The sequence below is a fragment of the Lithobates pipiens genome, unplaced genomic scaffold (genome assembly GCF_037356315.1).
Source record: "Lithobates pipiens isolate NorthernLeopardFrog02 unplaced genomic scaffold, aLitPip1_a1.2 Scaffold_16, whole genome shotgun sequence".
In the NCBI taxonomy this organism is placed as follows: domain Eukaryota; kingdom Metazoa; phylum Chordata; class Amphibia; order Anura; family Ranidae; genus Lithobates; species Lithobates pipiens.
This window is the reverse complement of record NW_027507748.1, coordinates 426,839,166-426,859,125: the sequence shown is the minus strand read 5'-3', so window position 1 is coordinate 426,859,125 and position 19,960 is coordinate 426,839,166. Positions and strand designations below refer to the sequence as shown.

At 39.2% G+C, this 19,960-nt stretch overlaps 1 protein-coding gene across 5 annotated transcripts in view; it reads right to left on the bottom strand.

The window, feature by feature from the left end:
- DMD (dystrophin) overlaps nt 1-19,960 on the bottom strand; it is a 3,436,004-nt gene that overhangs the window by 2,545,955 nt on the left and 870,089 nt on the right. For all 5 annotated transcript variants that reach the window (XM_077482558.1, XM_077482560.1, XM_077482557.1 and 2 more), the window contains exon 7: nt 2,511-2,629. In XM_077482558.1, coding sequence (XP_077338684.1) covers nt 2,511-2,629 — 119 coding nt within the window. The remainder of the gene's footprint in view (nt 1-2,510; nt 2,630-19,960) is intronic.

The window sequence follows — 19,960 nt, the reverse complement described above, 5'->3', positions numbered from 1 at the left end:
GTTGACCTACAATGGAGTTGGCCTACTTTTCCCTGTTTGGGAGTTCTGCTGCAAACCAAGCTAGGGGAAGTTCGGCCCAGCTTTATTACAGAGTGAAATTTTTGCCCATTCTTCTTTGCAAAAAATCTCAAGCTCTGTCAGATTGGAGAAGGTCTGTGAACAGCAATTTTCAAGTCTTGCTACAGATTCTTAATTGTATTGAAGTCTGGACTTTGACTGTGCCACTCAAAGACATGAACATGCTTTGTTCTAAACCATTCCATTTTAGCTATGGCTGTATGTTTATAGTCAATGTCCTGCTGGAAGGTGACCCTCTGCCCCAGTCCCAAGTCTTTTGCAGACTCTTAACAGGTTTTCTTCCAAGATTGCCCTGTATTTGGCGTCATCCATCTTCCCATCAATTCTGACCAGCTTCTCTGTCCTTGCTGAAGAAAAGCATAGCCACAACATGATGCTGCCACCACTATGCTTCATGGTGGGGATGGTGTGTTCAGAGTGATGTGTAGTGTTTTCCGCCACACGTAGCGTTTTGTGTTTAGGCCAAAAAGTTCACTTTTGGTCCCATCTGACCAGAGCACCTTCTTCCACATGTTTACTGTGTCCCCCACATGGCTTCTCGCAAACTGCAAACTGGGCTTGTTATGGCTTTCTATGAGCAATAGCTTTCTTCTTGCCACTCTTCCATAAAGGCCAGATTTGTGGAGTGCATGACGAATGCCCTGTACACACGGTCAGACTTTCCAATGGAAAATATGCGATCAGATATTGTTGTTGGAAAATCCGATCATGTGTGGGCTCCATCTGACTTTTTCCATCGGAATTTCTGACACACATAGTTTGACAAAATCCGATCATTTAAATTCCGATCATGTGTAGACAATTCCAACAGACAAAGTGCCATGCATGATCAGAATAAATTACAAGATGGAAGCTAGTGGCTACTGGCCCGTTTATAGTCCCATCGTATGTGTTCTACGTCACCGCGTTCAGAACGATCAGATTTTCTGCCAACTTTCTGCGACCGTGTGTATGCTAGACAAGTTCCAATGGATTTTGTCATCGGAAAGTCCGACCGTGTGTACAGGACATAATAGTTGTCCTGTGGACAGAATTTCCCATCTGAGCTGTGGGTTCCTGCAGCTCCTCCAGCATTGCCATGGGTCTCTTGGCTGTGTCTCTGAATAATGCTCTCCTTGCCTGGCCTGTCACTTTAGGTGGGTGGCTGTGTCTTGGTAGGTTTGGAGTTGTGCCATACTTCTTTCATTTTTAGATGATGGATTGAACAGTGCTTTGTCAGATGTTCAAAGCTTGGGATTTTTTTATAACTTAACCCTGCTTTAAACCTCTCCACAACTTTATCCCTGAACTGTCTGGTGTGTTCCTTGGCCTTCATGATGCTGTTTGTTCACTAACGTTCTTTAACAGACCTCTGAGGGAGTCTCAGAATGGCTATATGTATACTGAGATTAAATTACACACAGGTGGACTCTATTTACTAATTAGGTGACTTCTGAAGGCATTTGGTTCCACTATATTTTAGTTAGGGGCATTAGAGTAAGTGGGGCTGAACACAAATGCATGCCATACTTTTCAGATATTTATTTGTAAAAAAAATTGAAAACCAATTATCATTTTCCCTCTACTTCACAATTATGCTCCACTTTGTGTTGATCTATCACATAAAATCCCAATAAAATATATTTACATTTTTGGTTGTAACTTGAAAAAATTTGGAAAATTTCAAGGGGTGTGAATACCTTTTCAAGGCACTGTTCGCTAATGGTTAAAAACACTTCATTACTTGTTACTGGTCATTTTTTTTTTGTTACGAAACAATGCCAGTTAATTGCACATGGGTACATTTGCCTCCCCCTTTCCCCTCCTTGAGTCTTTATTTATGCCATATGCTTGCATTGTGTCTCTAGATCTATGATTTCGGGCCTTCTGGCTCTATATCCTGTATTTGTTTTTTTCCCTTTGTTACTTGGAAAATCAAAAAAAAAAAAAAAAATCATCTAAAACATATTTAAAAAAAAAAAAAAAAACAATTCACGAGGCAATGGAAATAATTCTGATTAAGTTTTGCAATTTATATACTAAACCATGACAGGTCCACTGTCACTGCATCATCATCATTGATGATGATGAATAACCTTTTTACAATTTAAAATTAATAAAAGTAGCTTTGTTCTTTAGGGCACTTTTTCACAGGAAAACATACTCAAATTTGTTCAAAAATAGTTCACTTCTTGACCATTTCAATGACTACAAATTGATTTCAAATTACATGTGTAAAAGAAAAAAGTTCATTAATTAGGAGTACCGCTCCTGAAAGCATGCATGTGAATTAACACTAACAAGAGAAAATGATGAATCCCCCCTCGTATGTCCCACAAGGCCTCATGCTGCGATTATTTTGCATACAAAGTACATCAAGCATAATGCATCTTTTCCACTGGGAAAATTTATAAGTGTTAATGAAAGTTAAAAGCACAAGTTTGTTTACCCACCATCAGGATCGAGGAGATTTGCGATTCCCATGTGTTGCTGGGCAGTGTTAAATGCATGATCCAGCCGTTGAACAGCAGATTGTTGGCTGAGAACACTATTCCACTCAAACAGGTCTGGTCTGCAAAACAAAACAAACAAAAAAAAAAAAACTTGATGAAGCTTTAAAGAGTTTTATAAAACAAAATTACCGTGCCAATGAAGTGTTGCATATTTATTATAATATTTATAGAGCAAATGGCTGTATTAGTATGGACAGACTGTCCCTCTAAATTCATTGTCTGCAGATGTTGATTGTTTACTTAGTATAACTAATACACCTAATATAACTATTATCATGCTCTATTTTTGAAAATTTAATTACTGTATGCATCTAACAGCCTGATAACTTATGTACTATGATTTTTCATCTCAGGCCAAATAGACATATTACAACTGCACTACCTATCCAGTCATTTATTTCTTTAAATATTCTTCAGATTAATGAAAGTTAAAATGAAATGAAGCCATGATGTACAAGCACTCCAAGCATGCACAATTCAGTCAATAACAAATGGTCCATTCTAGGAATGAAACACCAACTGATTGAGTCTTTGAAATCAAAACCTGCTAGTGTAGAAATTACTCCTTTAATAAACAATCTTCCTAGATGTTAATTACATCGTTCATCAGTTTCAATGCAATAAAAAGGGCAAAGAACTCCTGAAACCACCCCCACCCCCACCGGAGGCATATTTATCCTTCCACAATACCTGAGACTATAAAGACTCACAAGCTAACCAATAGAAAAAATGCAAAAGCAGAGAAAGTCTGGTGGAAATTCAGTTTAAATTTCAAATATGCACCTGCACATATTTTGTTCTGTGCCTATTTAAGGATTATTTTTTTCTGAGTGGGGGGGGGGGGGGGGGGGTTTAAATTGTGTATACTAGTTCCTAAAGTTCTTCCAACGTTGCTTCAGGTATCATCAATCATACTCAAGTTTAAAAAAAACTCATTGGTATTAATGAGAAACTTCTCACCCAGACATAACTTTTTTAATCAAATTAAAAGTAAAAATGGCGGGGGGGGGGGGGGGAGGGGGGGAATATGGATTTTCAATAGGTCTGGTTTTGGGAGCACTCCACAAAATGGGAACACCCCTTAGAAATAGGAAGAAGAACCCAAAGATGAGCATCCATTCACATACAGTCCAATGAGAATAACAAACAAATGTTTACAGTTTTTTGGGGTTGTTTTTTGGGTTCAGAACAGGAAAATTGAATGCATAAACACCTGTGCTTTGTGAAAAGTGAAAAGTCACCAACATACATGAAATAAAATAAGCAATCTGCAATCCACAATGTGCCTGAATGCAAACACTAACAACAGATTAAAAATGTAGATGCGCTAATTTCACCATAATTGGACCAAATATGTAAATAAAATTTAACACACTAAATCATATACACAATTATATATACATATTTATGAGTGAAGCAAGTCTCCTCCAACCTGTTCACAGCTGCTTTATGTATATGTAGTATTTTGAAGTAGCTGTGAACAGGTTGGAGGAGACTTGCTTTATTCACAAATGTGTATATATCATTTTGTATATGATTAATTTTAGTGTTGAATTGTATTTACATATTTGGTCAAATATTGGTTGGTTTAGCACATCTACATTTTTAATCAATTCATAGCAGAAAAAAATTAAATTTCAGGGATCAGACTCCTTCATCCTTTTAATATTCACCCCCCAAATGCCCCACAATGCACTGCACAGTACATTCTAAGCCCTAATTGGCCGAAGCAATGCACCTGACCACTGCATGTGCAGGTGCAAGGCTTTGCCCAATCAGGGCACAGGGAATAGCTGATTGTTAAGAAGTGGGCCGGGAAGCCCTCCGCTGTGTCCTTAACAACGGATGAGACAACAGATATGTGACAAATATGTCACTACTATCCCTGTCTCTGTCATATTGTTGATGACAGATCTGTCACCTGTCATTTCATGAGTGGCTGTCTATGGGATTGATTTAGTAAAGCCAAATAGTCTGTGCACTTTGCAAGTGCAGTTGCACTCTTCAAGGACATTTGCTCTGGAGTTTATTAAATAAGGTGACGCTTCACTGTGCAAAAAATACCCAATCGCATAAAAGGAAAATAAAAAAAACAACTGTGCTTCTGCTAGCACATGATTAGATGATGGATGTTAGCAGAGCTTCCCCTCATTTACTAGGCTCTGGAGCAAATACCCTTGCAGAGTGTAGGGATTTCCCTCAAAGTATTGGGGTACACCACAATTTTTATTTCATTTTTTTGCCCCCAACATTCATACCAGATCTGAATGGTCAAGTATGGATTTTGGGCGGCCACATCCCATTTTTTGGCATTCCTGCTATAGGATGTACTATAGAAAAAAGTAGCATTTACAAAACAAACTTGATACTAATGCCCTGTACACACGGTTGTAAATTCCGACGGAAAAGGTCCAATCGGATTATATTGTCGGAAAATACAATCGTGTGTGGGCTCTATCAGACTTTTTCCGTCTGAAATTCCGACAGAAAAATTGGAGAGCAGGATCTAAAATGTTCCGACCAAAAAATCTGATCAGACTTTTTCCGATCGTTTGTAGAGAGTTCTGACGGACAAAGTGCCATGCATGCTCAGATCAAATTACGAGACCAAAGCTTTTGCCTACTAGCCTCTATGTAGTCCCGTCGTACACAATAAATGTCACCACGTTCAGAACGATTGGACATTGTACGATTGTATGCAACACCAGTTTCGGACAAAATCCGTTGGAAAAAATCCGACGGATTTTGTGGTCGGAATGTTTCACCATATGTACAAGGCATTAGGCCTAGGTAGTCTTATAGCCAAAAAAATCTGCTATTATATTCACAGATTCAGCTTGCATTGATGTTAATGGGGTTCCAATTTCATATCCTAATGTATCTAATGTTTGCTGAACCTTGCATGAACTGAACCAGGCTACGTTTCTTTCCCACTTTAGTGCATACTTATCTTTCTTTAGTGACACCCACTCAGTAATTGCCCAAATAGTAAATAGTAGCATAGAAGTAGTAGCAGTAAAATGTAGTTGTGCATTATCATGCCTAAAGCTAAACTTTAGTAGGTGTATACTGCTTTAATAGAATTATTTATGTATTAACATTTTATTGTCTACTGTGAAAGCCAGAAATGTCAGCCAATCAGTATACAGTTCTGCAAGACTATTACAGTGAACTTCAAGGAGAGTATAAAGATGAATTTATCAATGTTCTGCAGTTCTACCAACTAAAATAGCTACATTAATAAAAGGAAGCATGCCCCTGCAGCTCTAAATGAAGGTCCATCCCTACTTAACCTAGAATTTTCCTATTGCCCATTGAGGTTGCCCATTACAGTGACAAGCAAACAAGAACATGTTAGAAGAGGGAGAGAGCACAATGTATTGATTTTTGTCCTTATGGGCCAGTTCACACCAAAGGAAAAGCAGTCCGGATGCATTCCAGATGCTTTTCTGCATTCACATTTTTTATGCGTTTTTGGTGCAGTCCAGTGCTCCCCCCCCTTTTTTTTCTTATCCTTAAATAAGGATGTGTATTCCAATGCATTTTTGGTGCATTTTTGGGGCGTTTAAGTGTGTTCTGGTGCATTATTGATGCGTTTTGCAGCATTCCAGTACAGTCCAGTGCAGGTAAAATGCAACATGTTCTACTTTTTTCTTCTGCAACTGGAATGCACTGGAACTGCAAACTACGCCAATGAAAAAAACATATATCCTACTTTCCATGCATTTTTTTATGCAGAAAAAAACACACTGGACTGCATGTGGAGTTAAAGTGGAGGGCCACCCTGAAAACCAAAAAATATTAAAAATTACAAAAAAATCTAAAAAAAAAACTGAAATTATTTTTTTTTTTTTTACTTACCAGAAATGCCTGTTGCTAGGCACATAATCCTAATCTTCCTCTTCCTCCTTCGCAGAGATCTTCTGTCTTCTCTCCTCGTCGCGGCGTCTTCTGGGTAATGGGTCGCGCTGTGTTCTGGGAACTGTGTGTTCCAGAACACAGCGCGTCCCATTCAGAAAGTGCTGCGGGACTCGCGCATGCGCAGTAGGAAACGGGCAGTGAAGCCATAAGGCTCCACTGACTGTTTCCCTTAGAGGGAATGGCGGCGCCGGGACCCGAGAGCCGAGGGACGGGTCGGCCTCGGGCGGCCGACATCGCGGGCGCCCTGGACAGGTAAGTGTGTTTATTAAGTCAGCAGCTGCAGTGTTTGCAGCTGCTGACTTTTTTTTTTTTTTTTTTTTTAAACGGCCCTCCTCTTTAACTGGCCCTAATAGAGAGCCCTGGGAGCTGACTTTTCAGAGGTGCTTAGAAAGTAGTCTGAAGATATGAACAGGCACTGCTAGGTGCCTGCATTTTATTGGTATAGCTATTTACACATTTCTTCTTTTATCAGATTCCTACAGTATTACTCCAAAAAGTTAATCCTGCCTGAAATCTCTCTATATGGAATAAAGAATACCACCCCCCCCCCCCCCATACTGTTATATAAAGATGAAAATATGGGGAGGTATTCTGTAGTCCTAACACACTTTCTTTTCTAGGGTGACAATACTGCTCCTCTATAGATAGAGTACATTGACATAGTTAAAATGTTGTTCCTGTGTTTGTATAAGCTTTATTGTTTTGAAACAACATGTTACCCACTGTTTATGTTTAAATACAGTATGCTGCTTCTGAATAATATTACATAAATCGGAAGTGGATATATATTAAATGTATGTCATGTCTGTCACAACATTACCATTAGTTCAAGACAACTGTGGAAAAAAAAATCTGTGGTAACATTTTGTGTCAAAATAGTCTGTGAAAAATATTTATTTTAATGTAAGCATTCTACTGTATATTTACAGTGATTTAACTAACACTTTTAGTAGTATTAAGTTTTAAGTATTACTTGGCCTTGTGGTATATCCTTATTCCTAAAATGGCTCCTAATGTAGCTTAATTGTCATGCTGGTGTAGCTGTGATGATGGAGATTTGTAAGTAGTGTTTGTTCTTTATTTTAAGAGAAAGAAGAAGCAATTACTTTTCTTGGAATAACCTCTATAAGAAATCTGTTGCAGCTCTCTGGAAAATATAAGTGACAAGAAGGGTCTTAACTACATAAAAAAATCAATTAAGAGCTGTTATAAAAAAAAAAAATGGGATTATCTCTGGGGAGAAAACTGAGATGTGTTGTGTGCTTTAAATCATGCAAGTCCCTCATTTATTATAGCTGTACATACCAAACATATGATCCTTTTTAATTTATATTAATTCCAATTGCACTCGATTGTGCTTATTCTGTCTGATGCAGGTGTTCAAACTACACCGAGTAAATTATAAATGCAACACTTTTGTGTTTGCCCCTATTTATCATGAGCTGAACTCTTTCTATGTACACAAAAGGCCTATTTCTCTCAAATATTGTTCACAAATCTGTCTAAATCTGTGTTAGTGAGCACTTCTCCTTTGCTGAGATAATCCATCCACCTCACAGGTGTGGCATTTCAAGATGCTGATTAGACAGCATGATTATTGCACAGCTGTGCCTTAGGCCGGGCACAATAAAAGGCCACTCTAAAATGTGCAGTTTTACTGTATTGGGGGGTCAGGGGGGGGGGGTCTGGAGGCTCCGAAAACCAGTCAGTAGCTGGTGTGACCGCCATTTGCCACCGCTCTGTTTGCACATAGTGTCAGAGGCACAGCAGTGGCGGAGGACTGTGTCTATGTCCCGACTCTCGAATGAATGGAAGCAAGCAAACATTCATTGGTGGGCACTGGTAGGCTGCATTGATGGGAGCTGGTGAGGCTGCATTTGATGGGTGCTGGTGGGCTTCTTTTGATGGGTGCGTCATTAAAAAGTTGGAGTTTACATGGACAGGGAAAGGGGGGTCAGGGGTGGAGCCAGGGGAGGGAAAAATTAGGTTTTGCCTTAGGTGTCAAAAATTCTTGCACCGACCCTGGCACAAACTTCCCTCAAATTACAAGTGACAAAAGCATCCACTATATGTAGGTCTTTGAGGGTGTCCACGTATTTTACAACATCTCTGCAAAGAAACCAATCAGCTTTCAGGCTTTATTGTCAAAGCTTAAATGAACAAGCTGAAGTTAGAAGCTGATTGGCTACCATGCACAGCTGCATACGATTCTGAGTGCTCTAGCTTTAGTAAATCTCCCCCTAAAAGTCCATCACAATCTGGTCAAACAGGGCTTATTTGTGGATCTACACTAAATTTAACAATGGGGGGGGGGGGGGATTTTAATGAAGGGAATACATAAAATAGTAGAAATAAATACATGTGAAATGAGTGTGAAATCTGGTGCAGATCTGCATAGAAACCAATCAGCTTCCAGTTTTTTTTTTTGGGGGGGGGGGGTTGGGGTCAATGCTTAATTGAACAAGCTGAAGTTAGAAGCTCATTGGCTACCATGCAGAACTGCCCCTGATTCTGCACTCTCCAGTTTTAGTAAATTAACCCCATCATTTGCTAGACAGTTCACTGGCCATCCAAATATCCATTTGTTCATCTAAAGTAATCAGTAAAATAATTGCATGTGGCAAAACTGTGTAAAACTTTATTTAGCTCATTATTAGCTTCCTATCCAGTCATTGCACATAAATGGCCAGACAAAGACTTCCTGGATGAGGTTGTACATACCCTCCTGAAAGGGGTGGTGTGTGTCCTGGCTCTTTCTGCAGATTACATACCTCTACATCCAGCTTTGAAAGATGGTCTGAGACTGCTACCAGATGACTGATTGCATTGTGAGTGCTCTTGTTTGGCTGTAGATATGTGGTGACACCATTATTTATTTCCTTCTTGGCATTTTACCTTGCGCTATCTATCAATGTTGCAAGGTTAAGCTGCTAATTGCCATTTACAGCTTCACCAATCATACCCACAGCCTATGTCTACTTAGTATATATTGAGACCTGCCTTTTGTGTTGTCTCACCTAAGAATATTTTATAAGCTCCCGCAGAAACATTCAAGTCCCAAAACATGTCGAGCTTTTCTTGTGCATTACAACAGGATTTGATCTGTACTAATGCTATGCATCTATCTGTCACAGTGTACCTGCACCCAGAAACAACTGTAGTAATAGTAGTGTGTATCCAATCAACATCTATCAAAGCTTACCAGACCAACCAATCAACTGTCACAGCAGGCATGTTCCAGTGTAAAAAAAACATCTGTATGACTATTTTACCATCAACATCTGTCTCAGTGTGTACCAGCGCATACCAAAACATCTGTCACACACAGATTTGATTGAAAGGTTTTCTAATGCGGTTGAAATGTTTATTAATGTGGTTGAAATGTTTTCTAATGCAGTTGAAATGTTAATTAATGTGGTTGATTTTTTTTTTTTTTTTGGTTGAATATGAATAAACAAAATGAATCCCTAAAACAAATTAAAATAACTTAATGAATCTAACTAAACAAAATTGGCTAAATAACAAATCAAAACAAAATATTTTTGTTTTGTTTTGCACATGTCTACAGTCCACCATAATTAGAAATCTGAAGAAGCTCTTTTTAATGTGCTTGATGGAATAGGGGATCATGGCAGAGGCATAAATATAACATTAAGGGCACTGGTGCAAGAAACCATAAAGGGATAGGGGCCCACTATTCATGGGATAGGTGAAATGCTCTGCAATGTGTCATCAGATAGGTGGAATACTCTGCAGTTTGTCATGTGATGGGTGGAATGCTCTGCACATATATACACACAGATACAAACAGATATAAACACACACACACACACACACACACACACACACACACTATCACACACACACACACACATATATATATACAGTGGTGTGAAAAAGTGTTTGCCCCCTTCCTCATTTCCTGTTCCTTTGCATGTTTGTCACACTTAAGTGTTTCGGAACATCAAACCAATTTAAACAATAGTCAAGGACAACACAAGTAAACACAAAATGCAATTTGTAAATGAAGGTGTTTATTATTAAAGGTGAAAAAAAATCCAAACCATCATGGCCCTGTGTGAAAAAGCGATTGCCCCCCTTGTTAAAACATACTATAACTGTGGTTGTCCACACCTGAGTTCAATTTCTCTAGCCACACCCAGGCCTGATTATTGCCACACCTGTTCACAATCAAGGCATCACTTAAATAGGAGCTGCTTGACACAGTAAGGTCCACCAGAAGATCCTTAAAAGCTACACATCATCACCCAAAGAAATTCAGGAACAATTGAGAAAGAAAGTAATTGAGATCTATCAGTCTGGAAAGGGTTATAAAGCCATTTCCAAAGCTTTGGGAATCCAGCGAACCACAGTGAGAGCCATTATCCACAAATGGCGAAGACATGGAACAGTGGTGAACCTTCCCAGGAGTGGCCGGCCGCCCAAAATTACCCCAAGAGCGCAGCGACGACTCATCCAAGAGGTCACAAAAGACCCCACAACAACGTCCAAGGAACTGCAGGCCTCACTTGCCTCAGTTAAGGTCAGCGTTCATGCCTCCACCATCAGGAAAAGACTGGGCAAAAATGGCCTGCATGGCAGAGTTCCAAGGAGAAAACCACTGCTGAGCAAAAAGAACATCAAAGCTCGTCTCAATTTCTCCACAACACATCTTGATGATCCCCAAGACTTTTGGGACAACATTCTGTGGACCGATGAGACAAAAGTGGAACTCTTTGGAAGGTGTGTGTCCAAGTATATATGGCGTAGAAGGAACACTGCATTTCATAAAAAGAACATTATACCAACAGTAAAATATGGTGGTGGTAGTGTGATGGTCTGGGGCTGTTTTGCTGCTTCAGGACCTGGAAGACTTGCCGTGATAAAAGGAACTATGAATTCTGCTGTCTACCAAGAGATCCTGAAGGAGAATGTCCGACCATCTGTTCGTGTACTCAAGCTGAAACGAACTTGGGTTCTGCAGCAGGACAATGATCCTAAACACACCAGCAAGTCCACCACCGAATGGCTGAAGAAAAACAAAATGAAGACTTTGGAGTGGCCTAGCCAAAGTCCTGACCTGAATCCTATTGAGATGTTGTGGTATGACCTTAAAAAGGGCTACCGTGGATACAATTTGGAAAAACTGAAGGTTATTTAAGGCTGCTTGACTGTCAGTAAAGAAGAAGGGGAAAATCAGAAAGAGGGGAAAACAAGACAGAGAAGGAAAAATGGAAAAGGCCCGGGGAAGGGACCGAGTGAGAGGGGTGGGGAGGGAGGGATAAGGGAGTTCATTCTTAAAGAAATGTTGTTGTATTTATCAATATGTTGAATAGTTTATGTTTGTATACTTTGAAAAATCTGAAAATAAAGAATAAATAAAAAAAAAAAAGGCCGTTCATGCTCGAAAACCCTCTAATGTAACTGAATTAGGACAATTCTGCAAAGATGAGTGGGCCAAAATTCCTCCAGGACGCTGTAAAAGCCTCATTGCACGTTATCGCAAACGCTTGGTTGCAGTTGTTGCTGCTAAGGGTGGCCCAACCAGTTATTAGGTTTAGGGGGCAATCACTTTTTCACAGAGGGCCATGATGGTTTGGATTTCTTTTCACCTTTAATAAAAAAAAACTTCATTTACAAATTGCATTTTGTGTTTACTTGTGTTGTCCTTGACTATTGTTTAAATTGGTTTGATGTTCCGAAACACTTAAGTGTGACAAACATGCAAAGGAACAGGAAATGAGGAAGGGGGCAAACACTTTTTCACACCACTGTATATAGATATACAGTCTTTAAAAAAAATCAGTAGTACAGCGCTTTCAATCACACAGTCAGGTACTGCACTGTAGGGGAAGACAGAGAGAACAGCACCAGGGAGGACATCTCTCTCTCCTTTGCTTTCACTTTGCTGAATGTGTCTCACTTATTGATGGAGCTCTCGGCACCGATGCATGATGGGGAGTTTGGTCTGACAGCTTCTCTCTACCAGCCTGGCCCAAGCAGGGGCAGGGTTGCCATTGTGACCCCTGTGACCCATGTAGCTATGCCCTTCGATCATGGAAAGGAGGGCTACTTCTGGTGTCACTAGCCACATCTTACCTGTAATAAGGTGGCTTATTTGAAAGGACAACTTTGTGTTAAAGGCTAAGTTCACTTGTTTCCCCTAAATTCCAGCTTCCCTATGTACCAATATACAATTAATATACCTCTGGTGCAGAAAAGAAAAAGCATTTTCTAAGGCAGGCACACATCAGCCTCCAGTTTCTTCTATAGAAAACTCCTTTGGGACTTCCTGACATCAGTCCTTTAGGATAGAAAAAATTGCTAGTGGAATGGGGAAGTACTTCAGGCCTGACCATATTAAAGCAGGAGTAAACTATGTTTTGTTACTTTTACCTTTAGGTAAAATGAATATGCACATTTAGGAGATATTCAAATTGTCACCATTGCTGTTGCCTTATGAGTTTATGTGAAATCTCCATTAACAGCTGTAAAATATTGCAATTATGAATATATCAGTTAGAGGTGTATCAGTGTGTGTCTTTCATATGAACCTGTTATACAGGATGTGTTAAATTGCCAGGAGGCCATATTTCAGTTACTAATCCTGCAGGTAAAAAGGCTTTTTTTCGCAGATGCTTTGGTGCCTAAGCTAAACAATGTGACCCAAACATCTTTGTTGTACAAATATTCACTTCAAAGGATACCTCGTTTAGATATACAATGAAGGTGGCCAGCCATCATCAATACTTAATTTCCCTGAAAATGTCATGTACCTACAAGTTTCCAGCTCCAAATTGTTTGTGCCAAGGATTTGCATGAAAGGGGACTGACTTTTGCAATATATAGGGATTATATATTTAACCAATGTTTAACCACTTCACCCCCGGAAGAATTTTCACTTCCTGACAAGGCCATTTTTTGCAATACAGCACTGCATTATTTTAACTGACAGTTGCACGGCCGTGCGACGCTGTACCCAAACAAAATTGATGTAAATTTTTTCCCACAAATATAGCTTTCTTTTGGTGGTGTTTTATCACCTCTGCAATTTTTAATTTTTGTGCTATAAACAAAAAAAGACAGATCATTTTGAAAAAAAATATTTTTTACTTTCTGCTATAATATATATCCAAAAAATGTATAAAAAATGAATTTATTCATCAGTTTAAGCCAATATGTATTCTGCTACATATTTCTTGTAACAAAATTGCAATAAGCGTATAATAATTGGTTTGCGCAAAAGTAATAGCATCTACAAAATAGGGGAAACATTTAGGGACTTTTTTTATTTATTTTATCGTTTTTACTAGTAATGGTGGAAATCTGTGATTTTTTTGTTGGGCTGTGTCATCGCAGCGAACAAATATGACCCTAAGTGACACTTTTTGGTGATCAGTGACACCAATACATTGATCAGTGCTATAAAAATGCACTGATCACTATATAAATTGCACTGACAGACAGGGGTTGTGATCAAAGGGTTATGTGTTCCCTATGGAGGTGGTTTATAATCGTCAGGGGGATGGGCTCACTGGGATTAGGTCACTAGGAACAGCCGATCTCTCTCTGCTCCTCTGTCAGAGCAGGGACCCACCTTGTTTACAAAGGCAGAGCCCCATTCTGCCTCTCTTTACCGTGATCATGCGCGTGCCTGCAAAGGCCAGTGCACGAACTGGCATACCAGTACATCGTTTCGCGCAGCTGAGTTACCTTGCCACAGTATAACTGTAGCAGCTGATCGGCAACTGGTTAAACAAGAATAGAGGAGCCCACCAATCAGAGTCACGCAATGCCAACCAGTGAGGCATTGGCCTATAATCATATACATATACTAGATGGGAGGGAAGATAACTCTCTCTGGTAGAGCAGTCACCAGAATAGAACCTTCGTGGGCAGTAGCATGGTAACTATTGAATATCAACCTTGCACTTCCAAATGTTTGTCTTATGTCTTATCCCTCTCATTGTTTGTATTTAGTAATATGTTAGAGCTCTCAGAATAATACTGCTTTTATGTACAGTAGAATGATGTTTGTTAGACTTTCATACTATTTACCAATACATTTCTGTTGTTGCTTTAAACATAATTTACGTAGACTGAAAGTATTTAATATAATACAGAGATTTGTGTAATGCAGATTAAGGTTATTGGGGTGGATTTAAAACAGTGAGTCCGTTTTTCTGGTAGTTTGGAGGTCACAGCAATTATATCTAGGAATAAAATAGGTAAATGTTTGTTTTATTAGTGGGTATTAGAAGAACCCTAAAAAATAGAAGAGGAGGATACACAACAGGTTTTGTTTTGTTTAATATCCCGGAATAATAGTGAAAAGGAATATTAGAAGAACCATTAAAACCCAGACAATTTAATGGGGAGGATATACTGAGTGGGATTTTTTTTTTCATTTATTTGTGCTTACCAAGTATTGTTTCTCTTGAAACATTGCTTGTTCTGGCTTAATGGTAAGTACATGTATGTTTTATTGGAAAGACACTGAAATAGGGTGGTATTTTTTGGCTTGGTGAAATATTTAGCAATCTGTTTTGGGGTTTTCTTTTTTTTCTTGTTTGTTGTAGGTATTTCATTATTAAGACATACAAATGTGACTTGCTTGCTTTCTTTTTTTTTGTTTTTATGTCCAGTAAAGGCTTTATATTTTTGGTAGGAACGTGAAACTACGGCTGCTTTCACACTGGAGTGATGCTTTACCATCATTTTAGTGGCTCTATTAAGCCACTAATGGGGCACTTTTAACCTCCGCTAGCAGCCGATGAAGGAGTTAAATGCCCATGTAGCACTGCTGCCGAAGAGCTTTGCAGAAGCTTCAGCAGGGGTGCCCATTCATTTAAATGGGCAGAAGTGCTTGAGGTGCGGTGTATACACAGCTCCAAAGATGCTGATTGCAGGACTTTTTTAATGTCCTGCCAGCGCAGCATCCCAGTGTGAAAACACTCATGCTTTCACACTGGGACTGCAGGGGAGGTGTTATGCAGCCACTTTATAGGCGCTATTTTTAGCCCAAAAGTGCCTGGAAAATTCCCCAGTGGGAAAGGGGTATAAGAGTTAGACCTCTTTCTAACTGAGGGCGTTTTGCAGGCGCTATAGCGTTAGAAATAGTGCCTGCAATCTGCCCTTAGACTGCTGCTCCGATGTCTCCAGTGTGAAAGCCAGAGGGCTTTCACACTGGAGTGGTGCGCTGGCAGGACGTCAGGAAAAGTCCTGCCAGCAGCTTCTTTGGAGCGGCGAGGGAGAGGTGTGTTTACTGCTCCTCTACCGCTGATCCCCATTGAAATCAATGGGGCAGCGCTGCAATACCCGCGGCAAAGCGCCGCCATTGTGGTGTATTGTGGGCAGTTTTAACCCTTTCTCGGCCATTAGCGGGGGTAAAAGCGCCCCACTAGTGGCCGAAATGCGCTGCAAATCTGACAGTAAAGAGCCGCTAAAAATAGCGGTATTTTACCGCCGACGCTATGGGTGGCTTGGTGTGAAAGCCGTCTTACAGAGAGATTTGTTGTTGGTTTTGAAGAATGTACAAGTTTCTTCTTTTTATTGTTTATTGTAGGTATTTCATTATTAAGACATAAAAATGTGACTTGCTTGTTTTCTTTTTTGTTTTTTTGTCCACTAAAGGCTTTGTATTTTTTAGGAACATGAAACTATGGCTGCTTTCACATGGGAGTGGATGGGAGTTGACAGTAAAATGTCACTAGTTTTAGCAGTGCTTTACCGTCCTTTTAGTGGCTCTATTCAGCTACTAATGGGGCAATTTTAAGCCCTGCTAGTGACCAATGAAGGGGTTAAATACCTGTGTATCGCTGCTGCCAAAGCGATTTGCAGGTGCTTCAGCAGTGGTGCCCATTCATTTAAATGGGCAGAAGCGCTGGTGGTGCGGTGTATACACAGCTCCAAAGATGCTGCTTGCAGGACTTTTTTACCGTCCTGCCAGAGCAGCATCCCAGTGTGAAAACACTCAGGCTTTCACACTGGGACTGCAGTGGAGGTGTTATTCAGGCACTTTACAGGTGCTATTTGTAGCCCAAAAATTCCCCAGTGTGAAAGGGGTATAAGAGTTACAGAGAGATGCGTTGTTGGTTTTAAAGAAGGTACACGTTGTAATATTCCTATTTTAGCCAAAGTGGAAATTTATACAGTAACTTGCAAGTAGATAAAAGTTTGCTTCTTTCAGTGAAAGGATAAATCATTCTAAGGTATATAAATATGGAGGTCTGGTCAGCAAATAAGATAAAGTTTAATTGAACTATAGTCATTGAATTGGTTTTTAAAATCAATTGCATTGAGCATACTATACTTCTTATCAGTTTTTAGACAATTTTTTTCTTAGGACTAAACACACTGCTAAATTTGGAAGTTGAATTTGTTGGGGGGTAGTTATTGGCAAAACACTACCGTATTTACTACTATAACTATCTCCTCTATCTTTTGTTTCTTGGGTGTTGACTCTTCAGAGAAGATACTAGTGTTATGTTAATGTATGTGTCTCCACTCCTGTGCACAGTGTAGTGCAGGGATATGCAATTAGCGGACCACCAGCTGTTGCAAAACTACAAGTCCCATCATGCCTCTGCTTCTGGGTGTCATGCTTGTGGCTGTCAGAGTCTTGCTATGCCTCATGGGACTTGTAGTTCTGCAACAGCTGGAGGTCCACTAATTGCATATCCCTGGTGTAGTGGTATACATCTCTGGCATAAATCTGTTCCGTGGTGTATTGTTGTATAGTCACTGAACTTTTTGTGCATCATGGGGAATTTGATGGCCAAGACTGCTAAAATTAAAGATAGTGATGCAATGATAAGAGTAATGGAGGAATCTAAAAGCCCATGGCACCACATACAAAAGTATGTAATTGTAAATCTTACAGAGAAAAAAAAATACAGCAAACGTTAGGGTAAGACGGCACTAATTTTTGCTGCTTGCTTATTGGTTAACAATTACAAACAATTATTGTTACAAAACAAATCCCTTAAGGATGATCTGGAAATTGCCAAAAGTAATATGAGTACTCTAAAAGTTTATATTACAAATATGAATGCTAGCCACCAGCAACCAGCAATAGACAAGCAAAACGGGCAGGGAGAGGTTGATCAGCTGGCATGTGAGCTGAAGGAGGCAGAGTGTAAATGTAAACAATTGTCTGCATCTTCCAGCCCAGGGCAGCTTGTTCAATCTCAATGTACTATAGATTGTATTGCAACTGGTTTGAGTATTTCTAGATGCAACAGGAATTTATCCCCATCTGGAGTATGTGCTAGTTTCAATAACTCATTGAAAGGTGGGAGCTCTTTTGAAAGTGCCCCTATATCTCATATGCAGACAGAAAAACTTGTTGCCATTGAATATTCTCAGCCTAAAACCACACCGGTTGTTAAGAGATGCTTTAATCCTTTATAAAAGATAAAATGTTACACCTGCAGATTATGGGGTCACATTGCCCAATAGTATTTGTCTTCTGCTGAAAAGATTTTGAATCAAAATCATTTTAGAACAAAGAGGCCTGACGTTGAAGTGTACTCACCATGCTGGGGAACATGGCCTAGGGGTAATACATATGAAGATGGATCCTGCATCCCTTCCCCAACTATTAAGGCTGAGAATGAAGCTTTACCGTATGAAATTAAGCAGCTGAAACTGGAACGAGATGAGTTTGTGAAAGAATTCCAAACCGTTAAAAGATTTTTTTGGAATCCTTGAATTGGGAAGATGGCAAGAGTAACCTGCACATTGGAAACCAAACAGTAATAGTAAAACAGGGGATAAAATACCAGATATAAGTTATGTTTCCGAGGTCTATGGCATTTTAGCTTCACTAAATCAAAGTGGGAATGTCAGTGACCATTTACCAATGTACACGTAAGAATGTTGTATTGTTGGCTTTCTTTGTAGGTTAAAGAAAAAAAGGATAGAGTAATAACTTTTGTCTATAAGTTATCTTTTTCAGGTTCATTGAGTTCCTGAAACTGCATTTACATAGAAAGTCATAAAAATCAGATGTATGTAGATAGCTGTACATATGCATAAATACACACGCCTAACAGAAGGTAAAGTATAATAGGCTAGGTACTCCTGTTTAATTGTTTTTTTTTTCTTATTCTCCCAGTTGCCAGAAACATCTAGTAATTAATTTGCAATTACAAAAAGCTTTCTCTATCCAAAACGTATTGGAATTCAATCTCAATCATGTGTGTGACTAGGTGGATGTGTATAAACTGTCTATGTGTAAAGAAATAATTTATTTTCTCAGGGGTGTATACATACCATTGTTGGTTGGCCGTCCGGTGATCACATTAACGCACATGCTTTTTATTTTAGTTTCTGTTTGTAATGAGCTCCATACTGGTACCAGAAAGTTTAAATTTTTTCTCGAATAATGAACCTGTGCACAGATATAAGATCTCAATCCCAATAACTCTGAAAAAACTGTAGGGATTTTTTTTTCTTTTTGATTTCCTGGGGCTTAGAGTGAAGTTTCATTCACTTTGACACTCGGAAAGTACATAATACATTACTTTGCAGCTTATGGCATCTTATGAATTCAGTACGTCTTGTGTTTGGTTTTTCCTTCCAAATTGACTCATGTCCTGTTAATGTATGTGAAGGTTATATGTTTACACTGAATGTATATATCAAAGGCTCCCGCGCTATATGGCTAAAAGGTGGTAAGAAGGCAAAAATCTGTTCTAATGGGAGCAGCAAACACTCTATGAGTTGACTCTCAATAATGCAGAAAAAGAAAAAAAGGGGAGGGGGTTTGTGTTGCGCTTCCTTAGTACCAAGAGAACTAATACAGTCAATAAAAAATATATAAATAAGTGTCAAAACAGAAAGTGCAATAGTGCTATGTAAACTACAATAACACTTAGTGCTTATGAAAAAAAGTGCATCTGTGCAATACATAAACGGCTAGTATAAAGTGTTCCTGTGCATCACTCAGGTGTCTGAAAATACGCAAATATGTGCTTAAAACCATAAAGTGCATATAACAGGTTAAAAATGCAATATATAAAGAAATAAATATATGTGATATAAACGCAGTTCTATAAACACAGAAAGAATTTTGTGATCTAAACGCAGAAAAAATGCAAAACAGATGAAAAAAACAAAATGCATTCATTGGATTACTTAAAAATCAATAGCAGCAAAATAATGAATCTCGATAGTGTCCCATACATAGTCCAATCGTGCAATTTTGGATGCAATATCACAAACACAAGTAAGGTGCAATGTGCCAAGCCAACTCTCTTCCAATGGTGTTCCGTGCCAGTGCTAGTTATATTAAATAATTACCTCACGGCTGCGAGGTATGCAGCAGAACAGCTAATTTGCAGGGGGTACTTGGGAGAGTCAGGGGGACTGCAGAGAGGGCTTCTGAAGGTGCCGCTTTCCTTGCAGTTATTACCAGCGAAAATGCTCAAAACGACAGGTAAAAAACATCCTCCATAGTGTAGTAT